Source organism: Eulemur rufifrons, chromosome 8 (genome assembly GCF_041146395.1).
Source record: "Eulemur rufifrons isolate Redbay chromosome 8, OSU_ERuf_1, whole genome shotgun sequence".
Taxonomy (NCBI): Eukaryota; Metazoa; Chordata; class Mammalia; order Primates; family Lemuridae; genus Eulemur; species Eulemur rufifrons.
The window spans coordinates 17,549,979-17,576,200 of NC_090990.1; the positions used below are offsets into that span (position 1 = coordinate 17,549,979).

Genomic DNA, 26,222 nt, shown 5'->3' on the forward strand with positions numbered 1-26,222 from the left:
GAGCAAGTGGGCGCACAGCTGCAGTTCTGCCAGTTTGGGGGCATGGATGTAGCTGTGGCAGTGGCTTTGTGCACAGCATTGAGGAACTGTCCCCGTGGGCTGTGGGTCTGTGCATGTCTGTGCACAGGCGTCTGCTGGCCGCATGCTTGCACAGTGAGGCTTTGCTGCCTCAGTGTAAACCTGGCTGCGGCTCTTTCCCGCCACTGCCCCCCCCTTCACTGGCTCCACCTAGCCCTTCTGGGGAGAAAGCGGAGCCTAGAGGACAAAGAACCCGAGGCCAGGCCTGCCAGCTGGGGCTCCAGTTACCGAGGGGCGGGTCGGCACCGCCCCCTCCCTAGCCCAGCTGGGACCTTCCTCCCAAGCCCAGAGAGCTGGCCCCGCCAAGAGAGCCTCTAGGAGCAGGAGCAGCGGGTGTCCAGGCAGGCGCTTTATTCCAGGCTGGGGCCAGAACCAGGACCAAAGTTGGGGCCAGACTGCGGGGCCTGGGGTGCCCGCAGCAGCAGTGCAGCATTGGGCACGAGGCCTGCGGCCTGCAGCATGAGCGTGTCATCGCGGTAGACCTTCGGCGGGAACATGCTTAAGATCTCAAAATCAGTGACATCCATGGCCCTGGGGACCAGGCGGAGCAGATCAGGCCCAGCCATGGGACCAGAGCCCCGCTGCAGCCCCCAGCCAGCCCCACCCTGTGCCCACCTGGCCCGCGCTAGCAGGGCGCGCACGTCCCCAATGGTGTCCTCGGGCCGCATCATCAGGAGGAAGGCCTGCTCCCCGTTCTCAGACTTGATGCGCAGCATGGAGAGCGGGGGCGCCGGTGTGTTGGGCGACTCCTGGCTCCTGTGCAGCCCAGAGGCCCTCAGTGCTCCCATGGCCCAACCCCCCAGTCCCCAGGCCCTCACCTCTCTGCCCTGCCCTCACCTTTCCCACTCAGCCGCCAGGGTAGGTGTCTCCACCACGATCTCCTGGACCCGGGCAGGCAATGGGCAGCAGTTCTGGAAGGCATCAGTAGAGAGTGGACAGTGCCCTGGGCCCCCCTGAGTCATCCCCCACGATCCTTAGAGGGGGCTCGTCCTTGATCAGAGGTGGATGATACCAATGAGGCAAGTGGGGGGTTGTTTCTGTGTAAACTGAGGCTCCAGTAGAGGCAGTAGAAGAGGAAGGAGGCTCTGGGTGACAGCCCCATCATTCTCCCCAAGCAGCGCCCCCCTCAGTCTAGTGGGAGACAGACTCCACGCAGACCACGACAGGCGGGATGCCTGTCCCAGCCTGTGGCCAGGTGAGGCTTCTCTAGGAAAATAGCAACTGAGCTATGACTGAAGGGTGAGGAAGAGGAGTCCTTAGAAATGGAATGGGCCCAGGGATATTCCAGACAGCATGGACAAAGATCCTGAGGTCAGGGAAAGCTTCCTAGAGGAGGTGATACATTTAGGAAACTGCCAGCAATTCACATGGCTGAAGCTGGGGACCAGGCTGGACTGGAAGAAAGAAAAGCTTAGAGAAGTGGGGAGGGCGCAGCAATGCAGGTCCGGCCCTGAGTGCCAGGACAAGGAACTGGGCCTTATCCCAAGAACCACTGGGGGATTTCAACAGGGAAGTGGCTGGGGAGGACGGCTGGCAGGGGCAGGAGTGGAGGCTGGTGGCATCTCTGGGAGAGACACTCCGGAACCTAGACTGGGGAGTGGACTACGAGAAGGGAGAGGAGTTCTGGGGATGGACAGACCAGACTGGACTTGGCAATGTGGGGGTGAAGAAGGCAGAGGAGGCCTAAGAGATGAAGGTTTGGCAGCTTTCACAGGTGGAGGCCTAGGCAGAGAGCAGGATGGGGGGTGAGCAGAGAAGATGATGAGTTGTGAGGGCCAGGGAGGGTCTGAGGGCCCGCAGGACAACCAGGAAGGAGGGCCCAGGACTGAATTGGAGATTTTAGCCTAGACCTCAAGGGGGTGGCCTGGGACTTGGGCTCATCTCCTGGGCTGGACTTTGACTTTACACCTCATACAGTCAACCCAGCTGTTCAGTGGAGCCCAGCCCAGAGCCCTCAGCAGCTCCTCAGTTTCCAGAGAGTAGAACAGCTCTGGGGGACTCATCTCTCCATCCAGGTCCTCATCAGAGGCCCCAAGGCTGAGCCTTTAGATTACACGCTGCTCTGGCAGGCTGGGCCAGGGTTGGTGGTAAAGTCCCCTCTAGACGGCTAGGAGAGTTAGGGCTGGCCTCACCTGCAAGGTGTCCCGGATGGGGCCCCGGATGTCAATCACCTCGCCTTGCCGGATCACAAACTTGGGAAGCCTGTTCAGAAATTTCTCAGCCGTCATCCTGGAGCCTGCAGGGAGGGGATGGGGAACCTTGGCCCAGGAAGAACTATGCGTGGTGGTGGAGGCTCCCTGGTGCTTGTTCGGCATAGCCCCCCAGCCGCCTGGCTCAGCCTCGGGGCAAGCTCACCTGGCTGCTCCTCCACCCTGTCCAAGGCCTTGTGCATCCTTTGCCGGCCCACCACGCGGCCCTCGCCTGGGAACGGGTCCAGCCCATCCTCCAGGTAGACCTGATTGCGCAGGTCACTCACCTGGCAAGAAGGGAGACACTGGCAGGCCCAGCTCTTCAGCCGGAGGCCACACCCCAGCCCTGCTTGCCCAGAGGACCCAAGAACAGGCCTAAGGGATGGTCTAATGCAATCCCCATTTTACAGATGAGGAAACTGAGGCTTCAGGAGAACCACAGTTCATGCTGCTATCACCTCCCTGGGCCTTACTCCTCGTGCAAGCACCCTTGATCCATGCCAGGTGAAGCCACAGTACTGACACCCTCCTCAGAGACCCCCTCTCGGGAGCCAACTGTGAGGGAAGCGTGGAGGGGTCAGGAGAGGGCAAAGCCCCTGCTGCTGTCTAGGCTGCAGCGCAGCCCCATCACTGCACGTGTCCCCTCACTTCCTCCATCAGGGCACAGCTCTGAGGCCCCCTCTTGGCATGGATGCCTCAAACACCCCGTCGTGACTCACGCTATTTTCCGAGCCCTGGTGGCACACGCTCCCTCCCTGACATGGCCTCGCCCACCTTCTGGAACACAGTGCTTCATGTGCTCCCATGGCAGCGCCTGCCTGCAGACTGGCTCCACCTCGTGTCCTCAAGTCCCGACGTTTTCCCCTGTTCTGCATTTGTGGCTGGCCCAGGGCACGGCCTTCTACCCCAAGATAGCTTCGGGAGCAGGACGCTGGCCCTGCACCGCTCAGGCTGTGCCTTCAGGGTGCCAGCAGAGGGCACTGCCTACTGTGCCTCCTGAGGCCCTTGCCACTGCACGGTGACAACTGTGGCCACAGCAGCCCCCCAACTCCCTTCCCAGCCAGGCTTCAGGCTCACCCTCCTCCTGGAGAGCATTAGACTGGGGTCCCCTGAGGTGGGGCAGTGGCTCCCCCCTCAGAATGGGCCACACCCGAGGAGGCTGTGGATCCCCCCTCCCTCCCAAATCCCCACACAGGGAAGGGGTGCTTTGAGGAGATCATCACCTTAAAGGGGACCCCATCGGGGTACAGCCGCTGGAGCTCTGAGGGAAAGAAGCCATCCAGTATGTCTCGGAGGCAGCGCTGCAGGGGGAGAGGGAGGGTGGAGCCCAGCTGGGCCTGTGGGGTGCCCTGTCTGCACGGCGGGCCCTCGCCCTGGGCTTACCCACGCCTCACACTCTGGAAACAGTCACAAGCCCAGGACAGGGGCGGGGCGGCGGTTCTGCAAGTCGTGTGAGGGCCTGAGTGCCCATAGCGGGCAGGCCGGGCCCGGGGCGAGCTGGCTCCATCATCCCCAACTAATGGTGGGCAGGCAGGGGCACCCCCACCCGGGCTCCTACCTGAGTGGAGGGATCACAGAAGGGCCGGAAGGGCCCGTCGAACATCATGATGCCATTCCGGTAGAGCTTCAGTGGGATGGGCTCCAGGGCACGGAGCCTCGCCCCGCCCGGCACCGGCATCACCTGGGTTTCACCCTCTGCCACCAGTTCACTGAGGTCCTTCAGGCTGGCCAGCAGCCTGTCGAAGTCCACCTCAGGGGGCGCCACTGAGTCCCCTGGCAAAGAGGACAGACATCCATGAGCCTCTGGTGGCTGCAGTGTGCCCTAGCAGTCCCGGCTCCTGTGGCCCCTCCCACGCTAGGCAGTGGCCTTGGTGTCTCTTCCAGTGACCTCCCGGGGTTAAAGGAAGGACAGCTAACACTAGACAATAACAGCTACCTTTGGGTGCTGACTTTGCACTAGGGGTCTAATATCCATTACCACACTCCCTGCTCTTACCAACCTATACTGTGGAGGCTACAATTGTCTCCATTTTCCAGATGAGGAAACTGAGGAAGTTAAATGGCTTGTCTAGGGAGGCACAACAGTAAGCGGCAGAAGAGGATTTGATCCCAGATCTGCCTGTCAGGCAATGGGGTGGCAGCTGAAAAGCACAGGGCAGAGCTCCCAGCTCTGGATCCAGGCTGCCTGGGTTCGGCCGGGCACAGTGGCTCATGCCTATAATCCCAGCAACTCGAGAGGCTGAAGAGGGAGTATTGCTTGGGGCCAGGAGTTCCAGACCAGCCTGGCCAACATAGTGAGACCCCATCTCTAAAAAAACAAAAAAATGAAAAACAATTAGGTGGGCTACGGTGAACTATGATTGTGCCATTGCACTTCAGCCTGGGTGACAGAGTAAGACATCATCTCCAAAAAAAAAAAAAAAAAACAGGCTGTCGGGGTTCAAATCCCAGGTCCTCCACTTCTACCTGTGTGACCTTAGACAGGTCATTTAATGTTCCGTGCTGCAGCGCTCTCTTCTAAAATGGGATGGCAATCGTATCTGCCTCCCAGGATAGCTGGAAGGCTCTAAGATGACCACGTGAGGGCCACTGGGAACAAGCACTCTGTTAGCCATTGTTGCCAACTCTACCTTGCACATATGGTCCTTAGGCCAAGCCTGAGGCTATGAGGCGGGGGTTATTTATCTCCATTTTACACATGAGCAAACAGGCCCACAGAGATGAAAAATGACTCACCCCAAGCCACTTGGCAAGTTACAGGAGAGACTGAGATTGGAGCCGGGGCTGAAGCTTGAGTCTGTTTTTCCCACCCATCTGCACCATCCAGAGAGAGAGGGAGGTCAGGCTTAGGGACAGATGGCTATTAGGAAGGGTGTGGGGACAGCTGCTGGACAGAACAGACATGGGACAGCCCTTAGGTTGTGTGACTATTTCTGGGTCACAGACCCCTTTGAGAAGCTGACAAAGCTTTGGCCTCCTCTTCTGAAAAATGTGTTGCACGTACAGCTGTGCATAAACTTCGGGGGGTGCCGATGGGGTAGTGGGGACAGCCATGACGGACACCAGAGCGGACAGGGCGGAGGGTAGGTGGGATACTGGCTGGGGACCTGGCCCCCAAGTCAGTCATGCACTAGGGTGTAACCCTACCACATACCGGTAACTTCCGGGGCCTGTCAAAGGCTGTTTTTCACCAGGACAGCCAGGCTGCGGCAGGATGTGGGTCAGGGCTCTGGGGACCCAATTCCTTTCCCCACAGCACTGCAGTGTACTGGGAAGGTACAGATGTGGGTGGCTGTTTCTTGTTGCCTTTGCAGCTGCTGAAACAGGACGCACCAGCTGGCCTTCCCCTCTTGCCTACATCTCCTGCTGTCACGGGGACCGCCCTACCTCCCCCTGAGTCCCTGAGATCCCCGGGAAAAGCTCACAGAACTATATCAAGACATTATTTTCCTTTAACAACTCACTACCGTAAAAACAAATTGGTAAACCTAAAAATAACAGTGGAAAAGATCATCTCCTGCAGTCCCTGCCCACCTCCTCTTCTAACAGACAGGAAAGTGAGTCTAGAAAGTTCAAATGAGTGGCCTGATCAGACCAGAGAGAGCATAGCCAGGAGGAGTGTTCAGATGTGGACTCCGAATCCAGTGCTCCTGCCCTGATCCAAGCTGCTTCCTGGGGCCAGGACTTTTCAGGCTGAGGGACATGGGGTGGCCAATAGGGGATAGGGACAGGCAGAAGCCTGGGGAGGATGTTGAGAAGCAATGTAAGGGAAGAGGGAAGCTTGCCAAGAAACCCGGCCCTGGCGGCTCTCGGCCTGCTGGGCTGGACTTAGAGAAGTAACAGCAGGGTGGGCTGGGAGGCCCCGGATGCGATGGGGCAGAGGTGAGACCAGGGACCCAGGAATAAGGAACCCCAGCTCTGGGTAAAGGGAAGACAGGAAGAGCCTAGTGTTGCCACCACATGGCAGGGCCTGGTGAAACCAGTGAGCCCCCCGCCCCGCTGGCAGAGGTCCTGCAGCGGGAGAGAGGTCTGGTGGGGACCACACAGGGTGAGGAAGGTCAGAGGGCAAGTCCCAGCTCTGCCCTGAGCCAGCGGCAGCACCCGGCTGGGGAGGCATTTTCCCCGAGCCGCAGCTTTCCTTCCTGTGGAGTGGGTAGATAGTAGGAACCCTGTCCTGCCCTCCAGCCCCCGCCGGTGAAGCTGTCTGTAAATGACGATTCCATCCCAAGCACCTAGAGACAGGCAGGGCCATTCCCATTTTGCAAATGAGGAAACTGGGCTCAGGGTGTCATGCCCTGAGCCATGCAGCATGCGGGGCCCCAGGGACTCGGCCTCACTCTGCAGGGACCACACAGGCTGCCCCTCAGTTCTGGTTCTGGGGCAGCTGCTCACTGGGCTCCCTTTCCGGAGAGGGGACAGCGCCAGGGCATCATCTCTGAGGCCTTGTCCAGCTTTCAAGCCCACGAGTGCATTAAAAAGAGGAGTAGGGAGGCATGAGGTCAAGTCCAAGCTCCTCAGCCCGACTCCCAAGACCCTCAGCACGGGGCCCCCCCTCAACACGCCCCTCCCTCACACTCAGGTGTCACACTGCAGGGCATGTCTGAGCTTGCGACCTTGGGCAAGTGGGCCTCTGTGGGCCTCAGCTTCCTCTTCTGTAGATGAAGATGATGGCCGTCCCCACTTCACGGGGCTGCTGTGAGGCTCAAAGGAAGTGCCTGGCAGATGGTGGCTGTCATTGTCACTGGGCTCAGGCTGCTCTCACTCACCCCCACCTCCTCGGAGAAGCCCTGCCAGGAGTCCCTCTCCTCGAGGCTGGGTTCCTGGAACCCTTGGACCCACTCGCTTGGCCCTTGTCACAGGCTGCTACTTTCTACTTGCTTGTTTGCCTTCAGTCACACCAGGTGCCCCGTGAGCTCAGGCTGGAGCGTCGAGCCTGGGCCCGGCTCACAGTGGGTGCTCTAGTCGAGCCTGGGCCCGGCTCACAGTGGGTGCTCTAGTCGAGCCTGGGCCCGGCTCACAGTGGGTGCTCTAGAAGCCTGGCAGGGTCTCTTCATCCAGCGACGTCTGAGCAGCCACACTCTGCTAGGCCCTGCCCATGCCCAGAGTCCTGCCCTCCTCAGACTCAGCTCAAGTGAGGGAGACAGGGCAGCACACGGTGACAATGGCATGTGGTGAGTGCCGCGGGAGAGCTGTGGAGCCCGGGTGGGCCAGAGCCTGCCATGGTCAGTGGGGTGTGGCAGCCCTCGCAGCCCTGCTGGCACGACCTCCTGCTGCGGCGCCCACCCGCCCAGCCCCTCCTCGTCATGCAGAGACTGTTGCAACAGGAAACAGAACCGGAACCGCTGTTATCACACACCTGTCAGCCAGGCCCTGCTGCAGGGACTCTACCTACATTCACTCTGCTCCTCGGAGGGGCAGATGCAGAGGAGAGAGGCCCTGAGGGTCTGGCCGCTGCCAGGGCACTGAACCAGCCTGTGGCCCGGCAGGATTGAGCTCTTGCTGGGCCCCACCTCGTCCTGTGCAGACGGTTGTCCTGACGTGCTCCCGTCACCCAGCCAATCCTGTGTGCTAAGCACCGTGCTGGACACTCCAGGGCATGACAACAGCTAAGTGACAATGGCTAACAGCCGCTGTTCATTGCCACACGTCAGCCACGGGCACCGTCCCATTCCATCCACTCTGTAGCGCGGGGAGCCAGTCGGTACCATTCCCCTCATTCTGTAGAGGAGGAACCAGGCTCAGGGAGGTTCACAATCTGCCCCCACAGGACCCATCTGAGCCTGGCCCGCCTCAGCCCCAGCCTCCAGCCCTTCGCTCTGCAGCACGGCCCCTTCCCACGCGGCCCTCGCCTGCGCTGAGGGGGCACTCGGGGCAGGTTTGTTGGCGGAGGTGGGGTCTGACCTGCACAAACGAGGGGTGCGAAGGGGGCAAGGCACCTCTGGGAGGACAGCGCCATCAAAGGCTTGACGTGGAAGTGAGGGTGGGAAGGAGCCGAGCCTGCCCGGCCAGGCCCCCAGTATGGCTCAGGGTGGCTCCAACCCAGGTGCCAGAGCTGGGCCTGGGGAGGAAGGACAGACGCTGGGGTGGAGGCGGGGCTGGCAGGGGGCTGGAGATGTGGAGGGAGAGGCAGGGAAGGGGGGCTCACAGGGGAACAGGGAAGTAGTGGGGAGTGAGGAGCTCACAGTTGACCAGGAGCTCTCAGCCCTGAGGCTCAACACCTGGGTGATGGTGGTGTGACCAGAGCAGGACTGTGGTCCCTTTCGTGTATCCACACACCCTGAAGCACCTGGCACGGTACCCTATGTGATGCTCCATATACTGGCAGAGAGGGCGGGCAGGACGACTGATCAGCCTGAGAACAAGCCCTTGCAAAGCCTCCCCTCTGCTGGGCCTCCTTCATGGGTCCAACTGACCCTCCTCCCTCAGGAAGCATCTCAGGCTCTAGAACTTTTGAATCATCCCCTCTTTGGCTCACCAGACCACTGGCCTCTGCCCCAGAGCCCGTGGGGAGTGGGACCCAATGAAAGGAAAGCCAGAGAAATCAACCTGAGCATCAAGAGAGCAAGAGGCCAGACTGTGACCCCAAGGGCCCCTCCTGCAGCAGAGGCAGGCTGGCACCTGGGGAGAGGGAAGTCCTGGGAGAAAAAGCTGCTAGCACTGAAAAACAACCTGCCAGTTCATCTGGCAGAAAGAGCCAAACCAAGGCCCCTCCCATGCTGAAAAAGCAAAATGCAAAAGCAGGAAGAAGATGCACAAAGGGGCCTCCAAGACAGAGTAGCAGGCGGTTTTCCCAAGTTGCTTTAGCTGTGAAGCGCTCAGCCTCAGAGCTAGCCTTACACAGAAACAAACAGGGCAGAGTGAAGGCTGCTGTCTTTTTTGGGGGTGGGAAGAATAGGAATCTACGGGGCCAGGGCCAGAAACCAGCCTTCTGGTCTGCCCCCTCCCCCAGGGAGAAAGAAGGTCCTCACCAGCCAAGTGCCAGGCTGCCCTTCAACAGGGTGGCAGCCCCCCGTGAAGCCTGAGCCCAGCATGCCATGCCAGGGGCCTATACCCAGGACAGACATTCTGACAGTGCCTGCAGCCACCTTAAAGCCACCTCTCACCCCAGGCCAAGGAGTCCCTAGAGAACTCTTCTCACGACGCCACGCCCTCGTTCAGTTAGAGCGCACCTGCGTTGGTGTGCCGGGGCCTGCAGTGTTTGGGCAGCAGGGCCACACCCCACATCCTGGCATCGCTGGGGGCCACAGCTCCCCGGCTCTGCTGTGTCCCAGACACTCAGCATCTTCCCCACAGCCGTGCTCCCCGGGGCCAGGCCTGACTCCTCCCACCCTCTCCCTCATGCAAGGCCACGGATCCCAACTCCTGAATCTCTCTGCCCTGCCCCTCCCTGCCACCTCCACAGCATCACCGGCATGCCAGGCATCATCCCATCTTTTGCCTGGAAGACTGCACCTGCCTCCCAGACGGGCTGTCAGCCTTCAGTCTTACCCCCTCCACTCAACACTCAGAGTCTACAGACTGCTGAAGTGCCTCCGTCTGCCCACCTAGAAAACGGAGAAACCCCTGGCCCATGTCAACGGCATTTATAAAAATGCTTTGAAAGCTGCAAATGTTGCAAAAACAGGAAGTGATGTTTTTAGAATAGGCAGGGAGGGGGTTGTACCCTGAGATTCAGGGACCAAGCCCAGGCCTAAGTAGGAAGCAGGACCCTCACATTTGGAGTCTGGGTTTTCACCCAGCAGGAAATGTGAAATCAGGAGAGGGTTGTCATCTTCCAAATGGTCCCCTTGGGAGCTAAGCTTGTGTTCCTGTGAGACTGCCAATGCCTTAAGACTCTTTGGACACAGTAAGAGCTCCTACTTGTCAAGTCAATGATATGCAAGGTCAATGAACTCCATGCTTAACTCATTTACTCCTTATAACTCCAAGGGGAAGAGTATTCCCCCATTTTACAGATGAAGAACTTGAGGCTCGGAGAATGTTAGTCGCTTGCTCAAGTCACAACTGGAATAGGTGGTGGAGTCGAGAGGAGGACCCAGGTTTGGCTGACTCCAGAGCCCGGAGAAGTATCGTCTAGTTAACAACCTCCATTCTTTGAAGAGACTGGACCCAGATTTCAGGAATGGCCAGTTCCACAGACTCAAATCCAGGAAAGAAAGGGGTTGTGGGGGCACCCCTCTAGATATTAGCAGTTGAGTTAAAAATAAGAAGTGGTGGCTTTCAATGGTCATAAATGAACCTGGAAAGGGAGTCCAAGGAGGGGGCCAAGCCCTGGGAATCGAGAAATGGCTTCCAGAACAGAGGGTTGCAACAGCTTCTAGAGGGTGACATTCTGTAGACTATGGAGCCTGAGGCAAATGAGGTCTCGCTACATCCTGTATCTCTGGGCCTCCGGAACCTTTCACAGCTGAGCAAGAGAGAGCGAGAGAGTCCTAGGCGAGACCAGGGAAGGAACTAGGCAGCGGGTTAGGCGGTCAGTGATGGAGGCCAAGGCCTTTCCTGCACTGGGTCGGGGCAAGGTGTGTGCCATCTCAGGGGCGTCTCATGCTGGGAGGCTGCGGCATGAAGGACATGGGCCTCTGGGCTGCTGGCCGATGGGAAGTTGTTGGAGAATTCTCCCTGAAGAGGGGCCCAGGGTGGACCCTCTACTCTACCTGGCTTCCAGAACTTCTTGGCTGTCATCCAGTCCCTCTCGCCATCTTCTGGGACTATCTTGCTCTCTGAGTCTTCCTGGTCCATGGGCTCACCCACCCACTGCATGCCATAGTCACTGAGGAACCGCTGTGGGGAAGAAGAGGGAGATGCAGGGGCAACAACTCAGCCCTTCCCAGGGAAGGCAGCATCAGCCCAATCCTCAGCCTCAGTCCTCAGGTGACTGGAGCCCCAGAGCCAACTGGACAAAGGGGATGGGCTGGGAAATCTTGCCCACTTCCTGGCTGTGACCTTGGAAAGCCACTTTGCCTCCTAAAGCCTTAGGTTCCTCCTCCGTAAATGGCAATGGCAGCCCCTGCCCACATAAGCTCGTGAGGACTCAGTAAGATGATTCATGCCAAGTACTAAGCACAGTGCCTGGCACAAGAAAGAACTCAGTAAAGTGAGCCACTCTGGGAGCCACTCTCAGCGACTCGGGAGGCCAAGGAGGAAGGATCATTTGAGCCCAGGAGTTTGAGAACAGCCTGGGCAACATAGCAAGACCCCTATCTCTACAAAAAAATGAAAAAAAATTTAGCTGGGCTTGGTGGTTTCCCTGTACTACCAGCTACTCAGGAGGCTGATGCAGGAGGCTCACTTGAGCCCAGGAGTTCAAGGTTGCAGTGAGCTGTGATCAAACCATTGCACTCCAGCCTGGGCAACAGAGTGAGACCCCCATCTCAAAAAAAAAAAAAAAAAAAAAAATTGGCCAGGCACAGTGGTTCATACCTGTAATCCCAGCACTCTAGGAAACCAAGTGGGGAGGATCACTTAAGGCCATGAGTTTGAGACCAACCTGAGCAAGAGCAAGACTTCGTCTCTACAAAAAATACAAAAATTAGCCGGGCGTGGTGGTGAGCACCTGTAGTCCCAGCTACTTGGGAGAATGAGGCAGGAGGATCACTTGAACCCAGGAGTTGGAGGTTGCAGTGAACTATGATGATGTCACCTGTACTCTAGCCAGGTCGAAAAAGTGAGACTCTGTCTCAAAATAAATAAATTAATTAATTAATTAAGTTAGCCACTCTGGCTGTGGGGAACCACATGGGTCTGGCCTGACAGTGAGGACGAAGCAGGACATCCTGCCCTGCAGGACTGAGGACACGACCCCCACAAGCCAGCCTCCCTTGGGCTTGGGCACATGTCCCCGCTGCCACAGGAAAACTTCTGAATTGTCTACATTTCCTGGGGCCGCTTCCTTATCTCCTTTTCTCTCAACCACTCTACTATCTTCCATCTCCACCCTCGCTGAAACTGGGCTCGGTGCGGCCACGACCCAGCGGGCACATTTCTGTCATTTCGTCCAACTCCTGCTGGTTTTCCTCCTACCCGAGGGCTGCTCTTTTACAGTTTTCTTTGCTGTTCCCCAGTCCTATTCCACACCAACACGTGGCGGTCCCCAGCCCTGCGCCACCTGCCGTCTTCCGAACGGTGCTCATCTACTCCCAAATGTGTATGGACGGAACTCAACTTCGTATCGGATGCAGATCTCACCCCTGAGCGCCAGACTCACATTTCCCACCGTCTGCGCTCAGATGTCGAGCGACATCTCAAAATGAATTGTCCCAGTCGTGACTCCTGCCCCCACCTCCCAACCCTCTTCCCCTCCAGGTCTTGTCTCAGTAAACAGCACCCCTTCCACCTGGGAACCTTCCATGACCCATTCCTTCCTCTGCCACGTCACTCCTGACAACCGCAAGGCCCGTGGGTGCCCCTCCAACGCCGCCTGGCACCTGTCCACACGGCTCTGTCTCCAGCTACCTCTTGGCTCAAGCCACTGCTGTCTCCCTCCAGGACGATCAAAAGGCCGCTTCTCTCTGCCTCCCCCAGCCACTCTGCACCCCACCACCTGCTCCCCACACCACAGAGTCCTGTCATGCCGCTTCTTTAACTGAAACCTTCCAAGGTTTCCATTCTTGCAGGACAGAACCTGCCGGGCACCACGGGCGGCTCCCACGTAACGTGGCCACTATGGGCCTCTCCTGTCTCTTCATTCTCCTTCTTGCTCCCCACAGCCATGCACCACCGGCCAAGTCTCTGCAGCGCGAGGTGGCGCCTGTCCTCTCTTTGGCCTGGACCCTCTGCCCCAGTCCCCTTCTCACCCTCCAGGTCTCATGGCCAGTGTTATTACCCCCACAGTGGCCCATCCCCCAACTCATCTCTATCGTGTCACCCATTTAATTATTTCATACCACGCTCTGTACCTGTGTATCTGTGGACTCATTTGGGTCTCTCTCCCCCTCTAGACCGGCAGCCCCCAGCAGGCTGTCTTGTTCACACCCTAACGCAGCTCTGGCGGGGCCTGACACATGGTAGATTCGCTGTGTGCATTGTGAAATTAATGACCCAATAAATGTGTGGCTGATGTGCGCGTGTGAGCAGCCATGCCCTCCGTCCTGCGGCCCTAGGGTGCCTCCCTCACGCCCCCGCAGCAGCTGCTCAGGGGCAGCTTCATGTTCTGCAGCCCAGGTGTGAACAGGCCTGGGTGGGAAGGGCTCTCAGCTGCAGCCGAGGCTTGGGGGTTTGCTTCTGCGGTCTTAAATTAGGTTGGGGTTTTGGAAACCAACACCACGTGGAGAGGGGAAGAGGCTGAGTCCCAGGAAGAACTTCTGGCAGGGCCAGTGGAGGGGTGGCGAGCCCTGAGGACACCTGCCTGCCTGGGACCCTTCCTTGTGCCTAGTGTCCCACCAGTTTGAGCCTTACTGTTTAAATGAGTGTGAGTGAGAGGAGGAGAGGTGACTGGGGTAACCGAGTCACCAAGTGAGTAAGAAGTCACGGCCAGAAGCAGGGGATGGCCTTGATCAATTCAGTGCTAGGTCCTGCATACACAGTGACAAACAGGAGGAAAGTGATCCCTCCCTTGTGGAGTTCACAGTTCCACAGGGGAAGATAAACACAGCACTAAGAAAGCATACGGGGCTGGGCGCGGTGGCTCACGCCTGTAATCTTAGCACTTTGGGAGGCCGAGGGGGGAGGATCGCTTGAGGCTAGGAGTTCAAGACCAGCCTGGGCAACATACCAAGATCCCATCTCTACAAAAAAATAAGAAAAATTAGCCAGGTGTGGTGGCACATGCCTGTAGTCCCAGCTACCTGGGAGGCTGGGGCAGGAGGATCGCTTGAGCCCAGGAGTTCCGGGCTGCAGTAAACTATGATCATGCCACTGCACTCCAGCCTAGGGGACAGAGTGAGACCCTGTCTCTCAAAAATAATTTAAAAAAAAAAAAGAAAGCACAGGACAGAGAATCTCCCTGGTCAGTGGTCAGGGTGGGCCCCAACGAGATGATCGAGGATGAGTAAAAACTCGCCTAGGGGAGGTGGGAGAAAACACTTCAGCAGAGGGGACAGCACAGGCCAAGGCCCTGAGGTGGGAAAGAACAGAGGAAGGGCCCTGTGGCTGCAGAGGAGAGAGCTTCCAGGTGAGGTGAGGAGGTGGGCAGGGGTAGCCCACAAGGGTCATGTAAGGCCTTTGGAATTCAGCCCAATGGGAGCCCTGAGGTCTCCCGGTAAGCAGGGGAGGGACACGTTCAGAGTCTGAGTCAGACCCAAAAGGAAAAGTGTGCTCTAGCCCCAAACACCTCCTTGGCTCTTTAAATCCTGCACTGGCCCAGGGTAGGGAACACAGTGCAGCCCCCTGGGTGGGATGTAGCAAGGAGGGGCCCAGAAAGGTGGGCTCGGACCCAGTTCCTGAGAGGCAGACTGCCCAGAGCTGGGGACTGCTGGCTGCCCGCGTCCCTGGGGCCCCACGCCTCTCACCTCCATCTCCCCGACCTGCTGCTGCAGCTGCACACACATTGTCTCCAGCTCCTCCTGCCGCTGCAGGGTCGCCTGGACTTCAGGGAAGACAGGGACAGGCTTCAGCTGCCCCAGCACGGAGGCTGCCAGGTCACCTCTGGCCTTGACCAGCGCTCTGCCCTAAGGGTCATCTGGAGAAGCTGTTCTGGGGATCTCCCAAGAACTGCCTCTTGCCCCCCATCTCTCTGGCCCCACCCCCACAGGGGTGCCTTGACTTTCTGGAGGCCACCGCTCCCCTCGGAGCTGCATGGCCTCCACGCTTTACATGGCACCCTCATGCCGAGGGGCCTCAGCCCCACAGAGGAAGACAATGAATGACTCCAGCACTGTCCCAGAGTGTGGAGTGCTTTTTGGTTTTTCTTTTCTTGGAGAGACTCTTGCTCTGTAACTGCCCCTCTAGGTTCAGCTGTGCAGACCCCACCAAGGAATCTGCTTGATGCTCCTGGAGCCCTGATGCCAGATGTCACTGTCCAAGCTTCCAGGAGCCACAGGCCCAGGGGAGGTGCCTTAACTTGGGGGGACCTGCCCTCCAAGAGGGCCTCTTACCCTGTTGCTGCTGGAGGGTCTGCACCAAGTCCTCCAGGGCTGATATCTTCCGATCCTGCAGCAGAAGACGTGGGTGAGCATGCGGCCCGGTGGTGTCCAGAGCCCCTTCCAGATGGGAAGACCCAGAATATCTGCCCCAGCTCTGAGGGTGCCACACTCCACTCAGAAGTCCACTGCTGTGCCCAGTCCAAGGTCTGTTGGGCCCTGTTTACCTGAGGTCTTCCCCCAGCCACTCTGCTTGGATCACGGGGACCCAGATCAGTTCCAGGCCAGACCTGGCCCTTGAATGGGGCAGTTCAATGGAGGAGATGGTCCTAGAAGCCACCTGTCCTGGTCTGACTGCTGGCCTCCCTGTGCTTCCCAGCCTGGGGCCCCTCTACCTCTCAGACTGGACCCCGGCCCTCTCTAGCCTGCGGCCCCACCTTGGAGAGCATCTCATCAGTCTGAGCCTTCACCTGCCGCTCCAGGTCCCGCAACTTCCTCGTCATGGCAGTCATCAGCTCCGAGTCATGGGATGCAGGGACTGCCAAGCAGACAAAGTCTTCAGACCCCAGGCGTGGGGCTGAGGCTGAGGTATGGTGGGTCGGCAAGAGGGGGAGAGGGATCCCCAGGAATAGAAATAAAAGTACTGACAGCAGCTGACACTTACATAACAGGGACTATTCTAAACACTTACATAGATCAACTCACGTAATCCTCAAAATATGCCTAAGAGGTAAATGAACTGTTTCAGGAAACTGAGGCACAGAAGACAAATAAGTAATTTGTCCCAGGTGTACAAGTAAGTGACATGACATGTGGGCCACATCACTCTGAAGTACAGCCAAAAATTTCACCCTCAATCTAATCAAACCTCAAAATCTACCCTCCAGTTTGCAGGCAAACTCCCCTGTGAGCAGACTGCCCGATAAGGCCAGAACGTGGGCGCCGTGTCGGACACGGGGCCAGGACTCTTCACAATGTCCACATCATTTTTGTTTTGTTTTTTCTTTTGAGACAGAGTCTCGCTCTGTCACCTGGGCTAGAGTGCAGTGGTGTCATCATAGGTCACAGCAACCTCAAACTCCTGCACTCAAGGGATCCTCCTGCCTCAGCCTCCCAATATCTGGAACTACAGGTGCACACCACGATGCCTGGCTAATTTTTTCTATTTTTAGTAGAGACGGGGTCTCGCTCTTGCTCAAGGCTGGTCTCAAACTCCTGACCTGAAACGATCTTCCTGCCTCGGCCTCCCAGAGTGCTGGGACTACAGGCATGAGCCACCGTGCCCGGCCCCATGTCACTTTCTAAAAAGGCAGACATTAGTCTGATCTAAGGACTCTGGATTAGATTCTAGTTCAGGGGGGAAAAAAATCTCTATATTTTGGGACACTGGTGAGATGTGAGTATAAAAGAGACATTAGAGGGTATTACAGAATTATTAATATTCTTAGGTGTGATAATAGCACTGTGATTATGTATTTCCTTAGTCTTAGGAGATGCATATTGAAGGAGTTAGAGGCTAAATGTCATGATATCTGCTATTTATTTCTAAATGGTTCATCTAAATGATACCTTTACATTCATATATCCGTGTATACGGAGAGAAAGAATGCAATGTGGCAGAACAGTGGAATCTAGATTGAGGATGCATGAGTGTTCACTATACTATTATTTTAACTTGGATGTTGGAACTTTTTCAAAATAAAAAGTTTGGAAAAAGAAAAAAAGAGAGAGACATAGGAAGAAACAAGCCCCTTTCCCCCCTGGATATTGTCCTTTCTATGTGTGAAGCAGGAACGATCATGGAGCGACCACATGGGGCTGCCAATTCAAGGCTGGCTCAATGAAAGATGGAGAAAACTGAGCTCTTGACGATGTCTTTGAGTCAGTGAATGAACAACCCTGGAGGGGCCTCCTTAGGACTTCTTGGTATGCAGGATAATAAATCTTCCTTAATGTTCGTGCTAGTTAAGGAAGACTTTTCTTTGACTTGTGGTCAAAAGCATCTCTACCGACATACACACATTTGTATGTCAGATGTCTACGGTGGGGTGCACTGGAGTGCGAGCTCCCGGGGCAGAGGGAGGGGAGAATCCAGGCAGGTGGAACCTCTCACTGAAAAGCCGGGAGGGCAACCTGGCGACCAGCACTAAGAGGAAAGGGCCTGCAAGCAGAGGGCAATGGCGGCCAAGAGCTGGAAGCTGGGGGGTGGGTGGGTGAGGTGGTGAGAAGAAGGAAGCAGTGGACAGTGTCGGATGCTGCTGTCAGAGAAGTGAAATAGGACAGGCAAATCCTCACTTGTGACCTTGGTGGGAACAGACACCAGCTGGCCATGGGGAGAGGAGAGAATGACAGGGAGAAGTACGGGGAGCACAGCTCTCTTAAGGGGAAGAGCTGGCTGTTGTGGTTACTACTGCAAGTGTCCCCAGCTGGGGTGTAGGAGATCCTGGCTTCATGACTAACTGGTTGTGGGATCCTGGGCTCTCCTATCTCTTTTTCCACCTCAATTCCTCCTCCGTAAAATGGAGGGGGGTGGCTGAGGATCGCCGGGCCCTTTCTTACAGCTGACCTGATTGGTAGCCATCACCTTGAGCACCCCTGTGTGACAATCACTGTCTAGGGGCCCTCCACCAAGTAGCATCTCGTGGAATCCTCACCTCAACACACTGATCTCCCAATTCCCACTTCACAAGGCAGGAAACAGGAACAGGGAGACGTGAAGCTGCTTGCTTAAGATGTCACGGCTGGCGGGAAGTTCTAACCTCATCCCCAGCTTCTCCAGACTCCCGGCGCAGGCCCTGATCGTGCCCAGCACTCCCACAGCTCGTCCCTGCTTGCCCACATCTTCCCCTTTCCCCAGACCTGCTAAATCCTCCCCACTCTGGGAAGTCGCCCTGATTAGCCCTGTCCCACTTTAGGCACCTCCATTGCAGATGGTGTGGGCCAGGCTCAGTGGACTATCTGGGGGACTTCTGGCCTTTCCAGAGCCCTGCAGAGGCAGGAAGCAGATGGCTAGGAGCTGAGCTCCACCCTCAGACCCTTCATCCCTCTCTGACCTGAATCCTGGACCCACTGACATCATACTTGATGGTGACTCCAGCCACAGCCTGGCCAGGGGTTTGGTCAGACCTCCTGAGCCAAGGGTGGGGCCTGTGTGGCTTTATGCCAAGCCAGGTCCTGGAGAGGTTTAGGGGTACAGGCTTATGGCCACGGTCAGCCAGGAGTGGGAGCAGCTGCCTCAGACTCAGCAGGCAAAAGTAGGTACCATGCCTCCCTGGGCCTCACGCCTTCTCTGGGGCCCCTCCTGCTGCCAAGATCCAGACTCCGTTGGGCCTCTGCTCTCACCTTGCTGACACACAGGGGCGCCTATGCCATCACAGCAGGAAGGGACAGAGATCCTTTCTTCTGAGCCATGGGCATCATTCAGCATATCCACCTCATCTTCTGCAGACAGGAATGCCTAGTTCATTGCTCTGGGACCAAGGCCCAGAGGAAACTCAGGTCCTGGGCCCTGGCCAGGGTGAAGCAGACTACACGCTGTCCCCACTAAGAGTATGAGGGGACTCAGGAGGCTGGGGAACAAAGATCCAACCAGAATGGGCCTCTGCTTAGAGTTTATCCAGCCCAAACCGGGGGGGACCTGAGTAGCCAGTGCCAGCACCATAGCAGGGCAGAAGTGGGGTTGGGATCCAAAGGCCTAAGCCTGCAGCCCTTGGGGAGAAAAGGCTGCAATGGGCTGGAGGAGGCTGTCAGGGGAAGGGGACCTGGGGTTTGGACCCCTGGGCTGGGTAATTTCTTGGCCCTCACATAGTTTCCAGGTACCCACCAGCCAGTCCCAGAGCGGGCCAAGGGATTCAAATATTAGTGATGACATCTCTGCTAAGAGTGTGGGGGCTCCTAATCTGAGAGCTGCCAGGAAGGAAGCCCAGCCCTTAGCAAGACGGGGCGGGGGAGCTGCAGATATCACTGTGGCGGGCCGCTGCTCTAGCTGACAAGGGCCTTCGCCATGTTCTTTCTCTCCGTCTGCCCAACCGTAAGGACGTCCAGGCAGATGGGAGGTGAAGAGGACACGAGGGCGGAGCCCACACTCACCATCTCCGTAGCTTTGTATCCCTCGCCTCCTGGGAACCCAGGCAAGAAGGAGAAGGAAGAAATACGAGTTAGAACCCCCCAGAATATCACCAGGGAAAAGGTTCTGGGCGCCAGGCCCCAGCCAAAGCTAAGAGGGATGGAGGCTGGGCCTCTGCCTCCCAAGGACTTCCACCCCGAATCCCTTCCCCACCCTGGGGTGAGCCAAGGGACAGGCTTCAGGGGGTCTGGTTCCTTCCAGTGGAGAAGGATGGGGAGAGAGCTAAAGGGCAGTCTTGGGTGAGAGACTACAGGACTTGCGAAGCCCGTGAGCCCAGCCCCAATTCTGCTCTGCAAAGGCTGTGAGACCCCAGGCCTGTTCCTTAACCCCTCTGGATCTCGTTGGCCTTAGAATGGTTCAAAGTGGTGTTCAGAAGAGCAAGAAAGAAAAGAGAGGTAAAAATACTTTGAAAAGATGAAAGTGCTAAACAGCTGTAAAAGATTCCCTTCACTGAGAGCCCAGCACAGGACCTGGCCCAGGAGAGATAGACCATGAGTGTTTGCAGAATTTCTTTCTTTCTTTCTTTTTTTTTTTTTTTTTGAGACAGTGTCTTGCTCTGTTGCCCCAGCTAGAATGCAGTGGTGTCATCATAGCTCACTGCAACCTCAAATTCCCAGGCTCAAGCCATCCTCTTGCCTTGGCCTTCCAAGTAGCTGGGACTATAGGTGCGTGCTATCACTCCCAGCTAATTTTTGTATTTTTTGTAGAGATAGGGTCTTGCTCTTGCTCGGGCTGGTCTTGAACTCCTGGTCTCAAGCAATCCTCCCCACTCAGCCTCCCAGAGTGCTGGGATTACAGGCGTGAGCTACCATGCCCAGCCAGTGTTTGCAGAATTAATAAACAAACAATAAATGAACAGATAGACACTGAGTCGCTCCTCCAGGGGCCATACCTTACCAAAAGGCACAACCCAGTTTATGCTCAGATGCAAAGGAGGGCGTCCCAGCAGAAGGTATAAGGAGAAAGATGGTGGTCAGGGCAGGCTGTGTAACTCTTCTTTGTATTCCCCAAGACACTAGGAGTCATTCTCCTCTGGCCACAGAAAGATCAAGAAGACAGGGGCAGGGACACAAAGACCCACGAGGCTAGCTCCTTACCCAGGATTCACAGGCTCCAACTGCAGGGGCACTTTCCGGGTCTTACTTAGGGAGGCCAAAGGTGAGCTCATAGTTCTAGATTCTAGCTGTCAGGAGCTCCCTGAGAGGAAAGAAGGAACTCAGCCCTTGGGGACAGAGGGGTCCCAGGGCTTTAGGCTCAGGGAGTGGCCTGAAGTTTCCTCTTTCTTAGCTACTATTCCTAACAAGGAGCACTGTCCAGGAAGCAATACCCCTCACCTCCTCCCACTGCCCTGACGGAGGTCATGTCTGCCTGCTCCTCTGGGCAGACAGCTCTCTGCTCTGGCCCTGGAGACCTTTGGCCTGGTGGTGCTTGCGAAAGGGCTGTGGAGGTGGGGATGGGATGCAGAGAGGAGTCAGAAGCCTGGGACTTCCCTAGACTTAGAGCCTGAGAACAATACTACCCAGGAGGCTGTCCATCTATCAGTGAGCCAGTTGACACAAAGCCCAGGCATCTCTTTCCTTCCTACCAAAAACCAGGCACCACTTCCAACACTTTAGAGCCAGAGAGGGGTAACCCAAAGGCAGGGTTCAATCAAGATACAGTCCACGTGATGGGGAGGGGATAGTAATAGTACTGGCTGAGCAGGGGTGTTTCGTTTTGGAGACAGAGTCTCGCTCTGTTGTCCAGGCTAGAGTGCTGTGGCATCAGCCTAGCTCATGGCACCCTCAAACTCCTGGGCTCAAGCGATCCTCCTGCCTGAGCCTCCCGTGTACTGGGATGACAGGCATGCACCACCAGGCCCCACTAAGTGCTTCTATTTTTAGTAGAGATGGGGTCTTGCTCTTGCTCAAGCTAGTCTCAAACTCCTGACCTCAAGCGATCCTCTGACCTCAGCCTCCCAGGGTGCTAGGATTACAGGCATGAGCCACTGAGCCTGGAGCAGGGCAGGGTTATTGAAGGGATTCAGAGATAACAGATAAGATAAAACATCTAGCCCAGTGGCAACCTCAAAGGAAGCACTTAGAAATGTGAGCTGTGACTATTGTGTGTTTTTGTTGTTACTGGCACACAGAAGGCACCCATAAATGCTGGTTTTCCTTCTTTCCCTCTTCCTTTTGGAAAGAGGAATGCACATTAGGGGCATAATTAAAGGCCACTAGTCTTTTCAGTAAATAAAGTATATTAAGGGGCTAATATCTAGAAATCCTAGGACCTCCAAGTTTCTTTAGGACAAATCCAAGGAAGTTTCACTTTGGAAATTTCTGGTACTGGCCTCCAGCCTCCTTCTGAAGCTGCCCAACAAGGGAACCCGTGCTTCCTGGAGGCAGCCTCCCATGCCTGCATTAGAGTTTGGGACTCAAGCCCTGCTCCTTCCTCAGGAGGAGCCCCCTCCAAGGACCAAGCCCAGACTTTCCCCATCCCCACCACCCAGCCTCCTACTTCTGTCCCCACTTTGTCCCAGCCCCTGCTTTTTCTGGGCATTCCCAGGGTTTATGTGGCCAAGGTGACAGCTCCTCATGGCTCCCTTCATCAGTCCCCACACATTGCCAGAAGAATCTTCTTAAAACACAAAGGAGACATGTAAAATCCCTGCATACAGCTCCCCAGTGGCTCCTTCCCAACCATAGAAAAAATTCAAAATTCTTTAGTATGGGTCATCTGGTCCCTGCCTGTGTCTCCTGACATCATCATCCATCCTGCCACCTCCTACACTTGAGCCACTTGAACTGCTAGTCAAATGTCCCATGCACGGATGGCTCCCCTGCCTGGAACCACCGTCCTGAAATAGTTTCCCCACTCCTACCTGCACTCTCCCTCTTTAAAGTCACACCCATCCTCCTCCCTTCTCCCAGCCCTAATCCCTGGCAACAGCTACCCTGTTTTCCATCTCTATAATTTTCTTAATTCAAGAAAGTTATGTAAATGGAATTATATATCATACAACCTTTTTCATAAAACAGCTTTATTGAGATATAATTCACATACTTCACCCTTGCAAGGTGTAAATTTAAGCTGTTAGTATACTTACAGAGTCGTGCAACCATCTCAATTTTAGAACATTTTCATCAGCCTAAAAAGACCCTGTGCCCTTTAGCAGTTACCCTTGATTTATCCTCCAGCTGCCACCCCAGCCAGCTCTAGGCAACCACTATTCTACTTTCTGTCTCTATAGATTTGCCCATTCTTGACATTTCATATTAACGGAATATATACTAAGATACACTAAAAATGATTAAAATGTATACTTTAAGGGAGTGAAGTATGTAATATGTGAATTATAGCTCAACAAAGCTGTCATAGGGGAGAAAAAAGCAACTGGTCCTCAAAGCAAACCCAATATCTTCCCTCAAACTCAGTTCCTCCCACTTTGCCTTCTTAATGGAACACCATCACCGAAGCACAAAATTCTTCTCTCCTTCCTTCCGTTTTAATCCCATCAGTTACCAAAGCCCAAGGTTAAACTCTATAATGTCTTTCACACACAGCTCCTCCTTGCCATGCCCGCTGAGGGCCATCCTCGTGGGACTCACACTACCCTTCTTTGGGGCTGTCACAATGGTCCCCAACTGACTCCCCTACTTCCAGTCTCACTCTGGTCCAGTCCAACACACTGTCTCCAGGTTAATCTCCTGGATTATAGGAGAACCCAGAGGGCAAAAACTGTATCTTCCCATCAGTCAGGGGATTCCTGGGGGCAGGGCTGTGTCTCTTCCTCCCTCAGACTGGCGGGGATGGGGGGGTGGCCTGAGGACAGTCATGTCTACCCCTTTCACTTTGGGGCTTCCAGGGGCAAGACTGGGTCTTCCTCTTAGGCTAATGCCTCCTAAAGGTAGACCGGGACTCCGAGGGCAAAGCTGTGTCCTGTCCCTCTACGTTTTGGGGACCGAACTCAGTACTGTGCTTGACTGACAACATTCTTCGTCACACCTCCTCGGCCTATTCGTCACTCCCAGGCCCCAGGGCTCTAGCGCCAGCATGGCCAGGACCGCCACCAGCTATCCCTAATCGCTCCTGCACACTCTCAGGGCGCGAAGTCTACCTCGACCTAACCCCTGCCCTGGGAGCCACGTTGCCTCCTCTCGCCTCCACGTGTAGTCATGGTAAACGCGGTCCCGAATCCGCTCCCGGGGTAGCCACGGAGCTCGAGAGCCCTCGGGGCTTGAGGCCCACACTGTGTGGTGACTCCGTGGACAGAAAGGCTTTGGACCAGACTCACCACGCAGGCCCAGCGAGTCGTCCCTCGGCGCCGCCATCTTGTTGTTATATGGTTTCCCGGGCGACCAGGATCGGTGCACTTCTCATTGGCTAGCTCTCGGGTCCCCTGAGCAACCAGCAGGCAGCGGAGGCGGGTACATTCCTCTGCGCTCGAATTCTATTGGCCCACAGAGTCTAGACTCTTCGCGGCAATACTGCGAATCCCAGAATGCACCGCTCTAAGCGGCCCCGGCTGCGGGAAAATAGAGGGTTCATTCCTACCACGGGCGCACGAGTAGAGAACCTGAGGTTAGGTTAAGCAAACTGCTGGAGGTGGGAGTGGGGTGAGGGATGAAAAATTACCTATTGGGTACAATGTACCCTATTCAGGTGATGGGTACACTAAAAGCCCGGACATCACCACTATGCAATATATCCATGTAACAAAACTCCACTTGTACCCACCCGAATCTATTGAAATAAAAATCTGTATAAAAATAAAAAGGAAACTGCTGGCAGCCTCTGGGCCTGAATTTGTGATTCTGACGGTGCCACTAATTTGCTTAATTGACCTTGGGGGGAATTATTGCTCAGAGCTTATTTCCCCATCTGATCAGTAGAGTACTTCATGGGGGCTGCTTTGAGGATAAATTGAAATGATGCAACACTTAATAAATGTTTCTTTACTCTCAACTCAAATTTTAAAAACTAAAAATAAATAAATAAATAAATAAATGGGCCGGGCATGGTGGCTCCCTTCTGTAATCCTAGCACTCTGGAAGGCCGACAACAACCTGAGCAAGAGCAAAACCCCATCTCTAGCAAAAATAGAAAAAATTAGCTGGGCACGGTGGCGCCACTGCACTCTAGCCAGGGCAACAGAGTGAGACCCTGTCTCAAAAATAAATAAAATAAATGTTTCTTAAATCTGAATTTCTCTGCTAATTCCTTGACTAGATGGCGCCCTGAAAGGAAACTTGGATTCTAGTTCCCTTGGATAAGGTACTCCCCCCACTTCCTTTGGTAAGACATTTTGCCTCCTTGAACCTCATCTGTAAAATTAAGGTGTAGATTAGATTCTATCACCAGAGCAACTAGACCCAGTTTAGTTAAGAAAGAACTTCGGGGTTAGCAGTCCTGGGTACTGACTGTATCCTTGGACCCGTTATACACCTTAGTTTTTTCATCTGTAAAATGGGGATAACACCCATCCTACAGGGTGGCTGTTAGGATTAAATAAGATAATGCAAAGTACCTATCAAAACACCTGTACAGAGTACGTTTGCAAAAACATTTCCTGCTATTAATCATCTTCATCATTATCTCTAAACTCTTTCAGCTGTGATCCTCTAAGAGTTGATGCCTTATGATCTCAGACACCCACTTCCTTATGCCCAAGTTCAACCACCAAAGCCCTTTTTCTGCACAACTCAGACTACATTTTTTAGTAATTTATTTTCCATTTGACTTTCTAACCTACCACATTCAGAAGAGGGCAGACTCCTTGGGGCATTCTTTTTTTTTTTTTTTTTTTTTTTTGAGACAGAGTCTCACTCTGTTGCCCAGGCTAGAGTGAGTGCCGTGGCGTCAGCCTAGCTCACAGCAACCTCAAACTCCTAAGCTCAAGTGATCCTCCTGTCTCAGCCTCCCGAGTAGTTGGGACTACAGGCATGCACCACCATGCCCGGCTAATTTTTTCTATATATATTTTTAGCTGTCCATATAATTTCTTTCTATTTTTAGTAGAGATGGGGTCTCGCTCTTGCTCAGGCTGGTCTCGAACTCCTGAGCTCAAACGATCCGCCCACCTCGGCCTCCCAGAGTGCTAGGATTACAGGCGTGAGCCACCACGCCCGGCCCTTGGGGCATTCTTTATGCACCAATTTGAAACTAAAGACAGCTATCAATTACAGGGTGCCTTCCGAGCACCAGATGCCAACATTATGAGGTTTACAGATGAGAAAAGTGAAGGGATAGGCTGGTGCAGTGGCGCATGCCTGTAATCCTAGTTCTTTGGGAGGCTGAGGCAGGAGGATCGCTTGAGCCCAGGAGTTTAAGGTTGCTGTGAGCTAGGCTGACGCCACTGCACTCTAGCCCGAGCAACAGAGCGAGACTGTCTCAAAAACAAACAAACAAAAACAAAAAAGACAACAAGAAAAGTGCAGCGAGTTCCTCAAAACTATACAGGAAGCAGTAGAAGTGGATTCAAACCCAGAACTGCCAGCCTCAAGAGTCCATGATCTTTCTAGAAACTCCCACTCTAATAAAACAGGCAGGCAAAGGTAAGCCAAGCATGCAGGTGGTGTGGACCCACTGCCAAGGGAGGGGTTAGGGTGGTAAGTGTGACCGGAGGTTGGAGATGTGAGGACACTTGTTGCTGAGCTGCTCCCAGAACGTTGTCTGAGGTCTGAGGTTATGCTGGGGCCAAGTGTTTTTTTGGGTGGGAGCTGGGATCATGGAGAGTAGCAACCTTATGCTGTCACCTTGCTCATGCAGGTACGCCAGCATGGGGAGCAGGAACTCTGCCCTCAGGAGCCCTGCTGTGGCCTGCCTCCTGCT

At 55.2% G+C, this 26,222-nt stretch overlaps 1 protein-coding gene across 2 annotated transcripts; it reads right to left on the bottom strand.

Moving 5' to 3' along the window:
• Positions 1–424: 424 nt before the first annotated feature.
• UBXN11 (UBX domain protein 11) lies at positions 425–23,799 on the bottom strand. Of its 2 annotated transcripts, XM_069477498.1 has the most exons (15): positions 23,686–23,730; positions 20,507–20,606; positions 19,373–19,401; positions 18,626–18,724; positions 15,721–15,821; positions 15,299–15,353; positions 14,714–14,790; positions 10,922–11,048; positions 3,826–4,040; positions 3,491–3,568; positions 2,434–2,554; positions 2,211–2,314; positions 916–989; positions 694–834; positions 425–609 (listed from the first exon to the last, which is right to left on the bottom strand). In XM_069477498.1, the coding sequence occupies exons 2-15, from the start codon at positions 20,575–20,577 to the stop codon at positions 429–431; spliced, it is 1,473 nt and encodes a 490-aa protein (XP_069333599.1). In that variant the 5' UTR covers positions 20,578–20,606; positions 23,686–23,730; the 3' UTR covers positions 425–428. The 2 variants fall into 2 exon arrangements, with proteins under 2 accessions (XP_069333599.1, XP_069333600.1); XM_069477499.1 differs by lacking the exon at positions 18,626–18,724 and having other exon boundaries at positions 23,686–23,799.
• Positions 23,800–26,222: the final 2,423 nt, after the last annotated feature.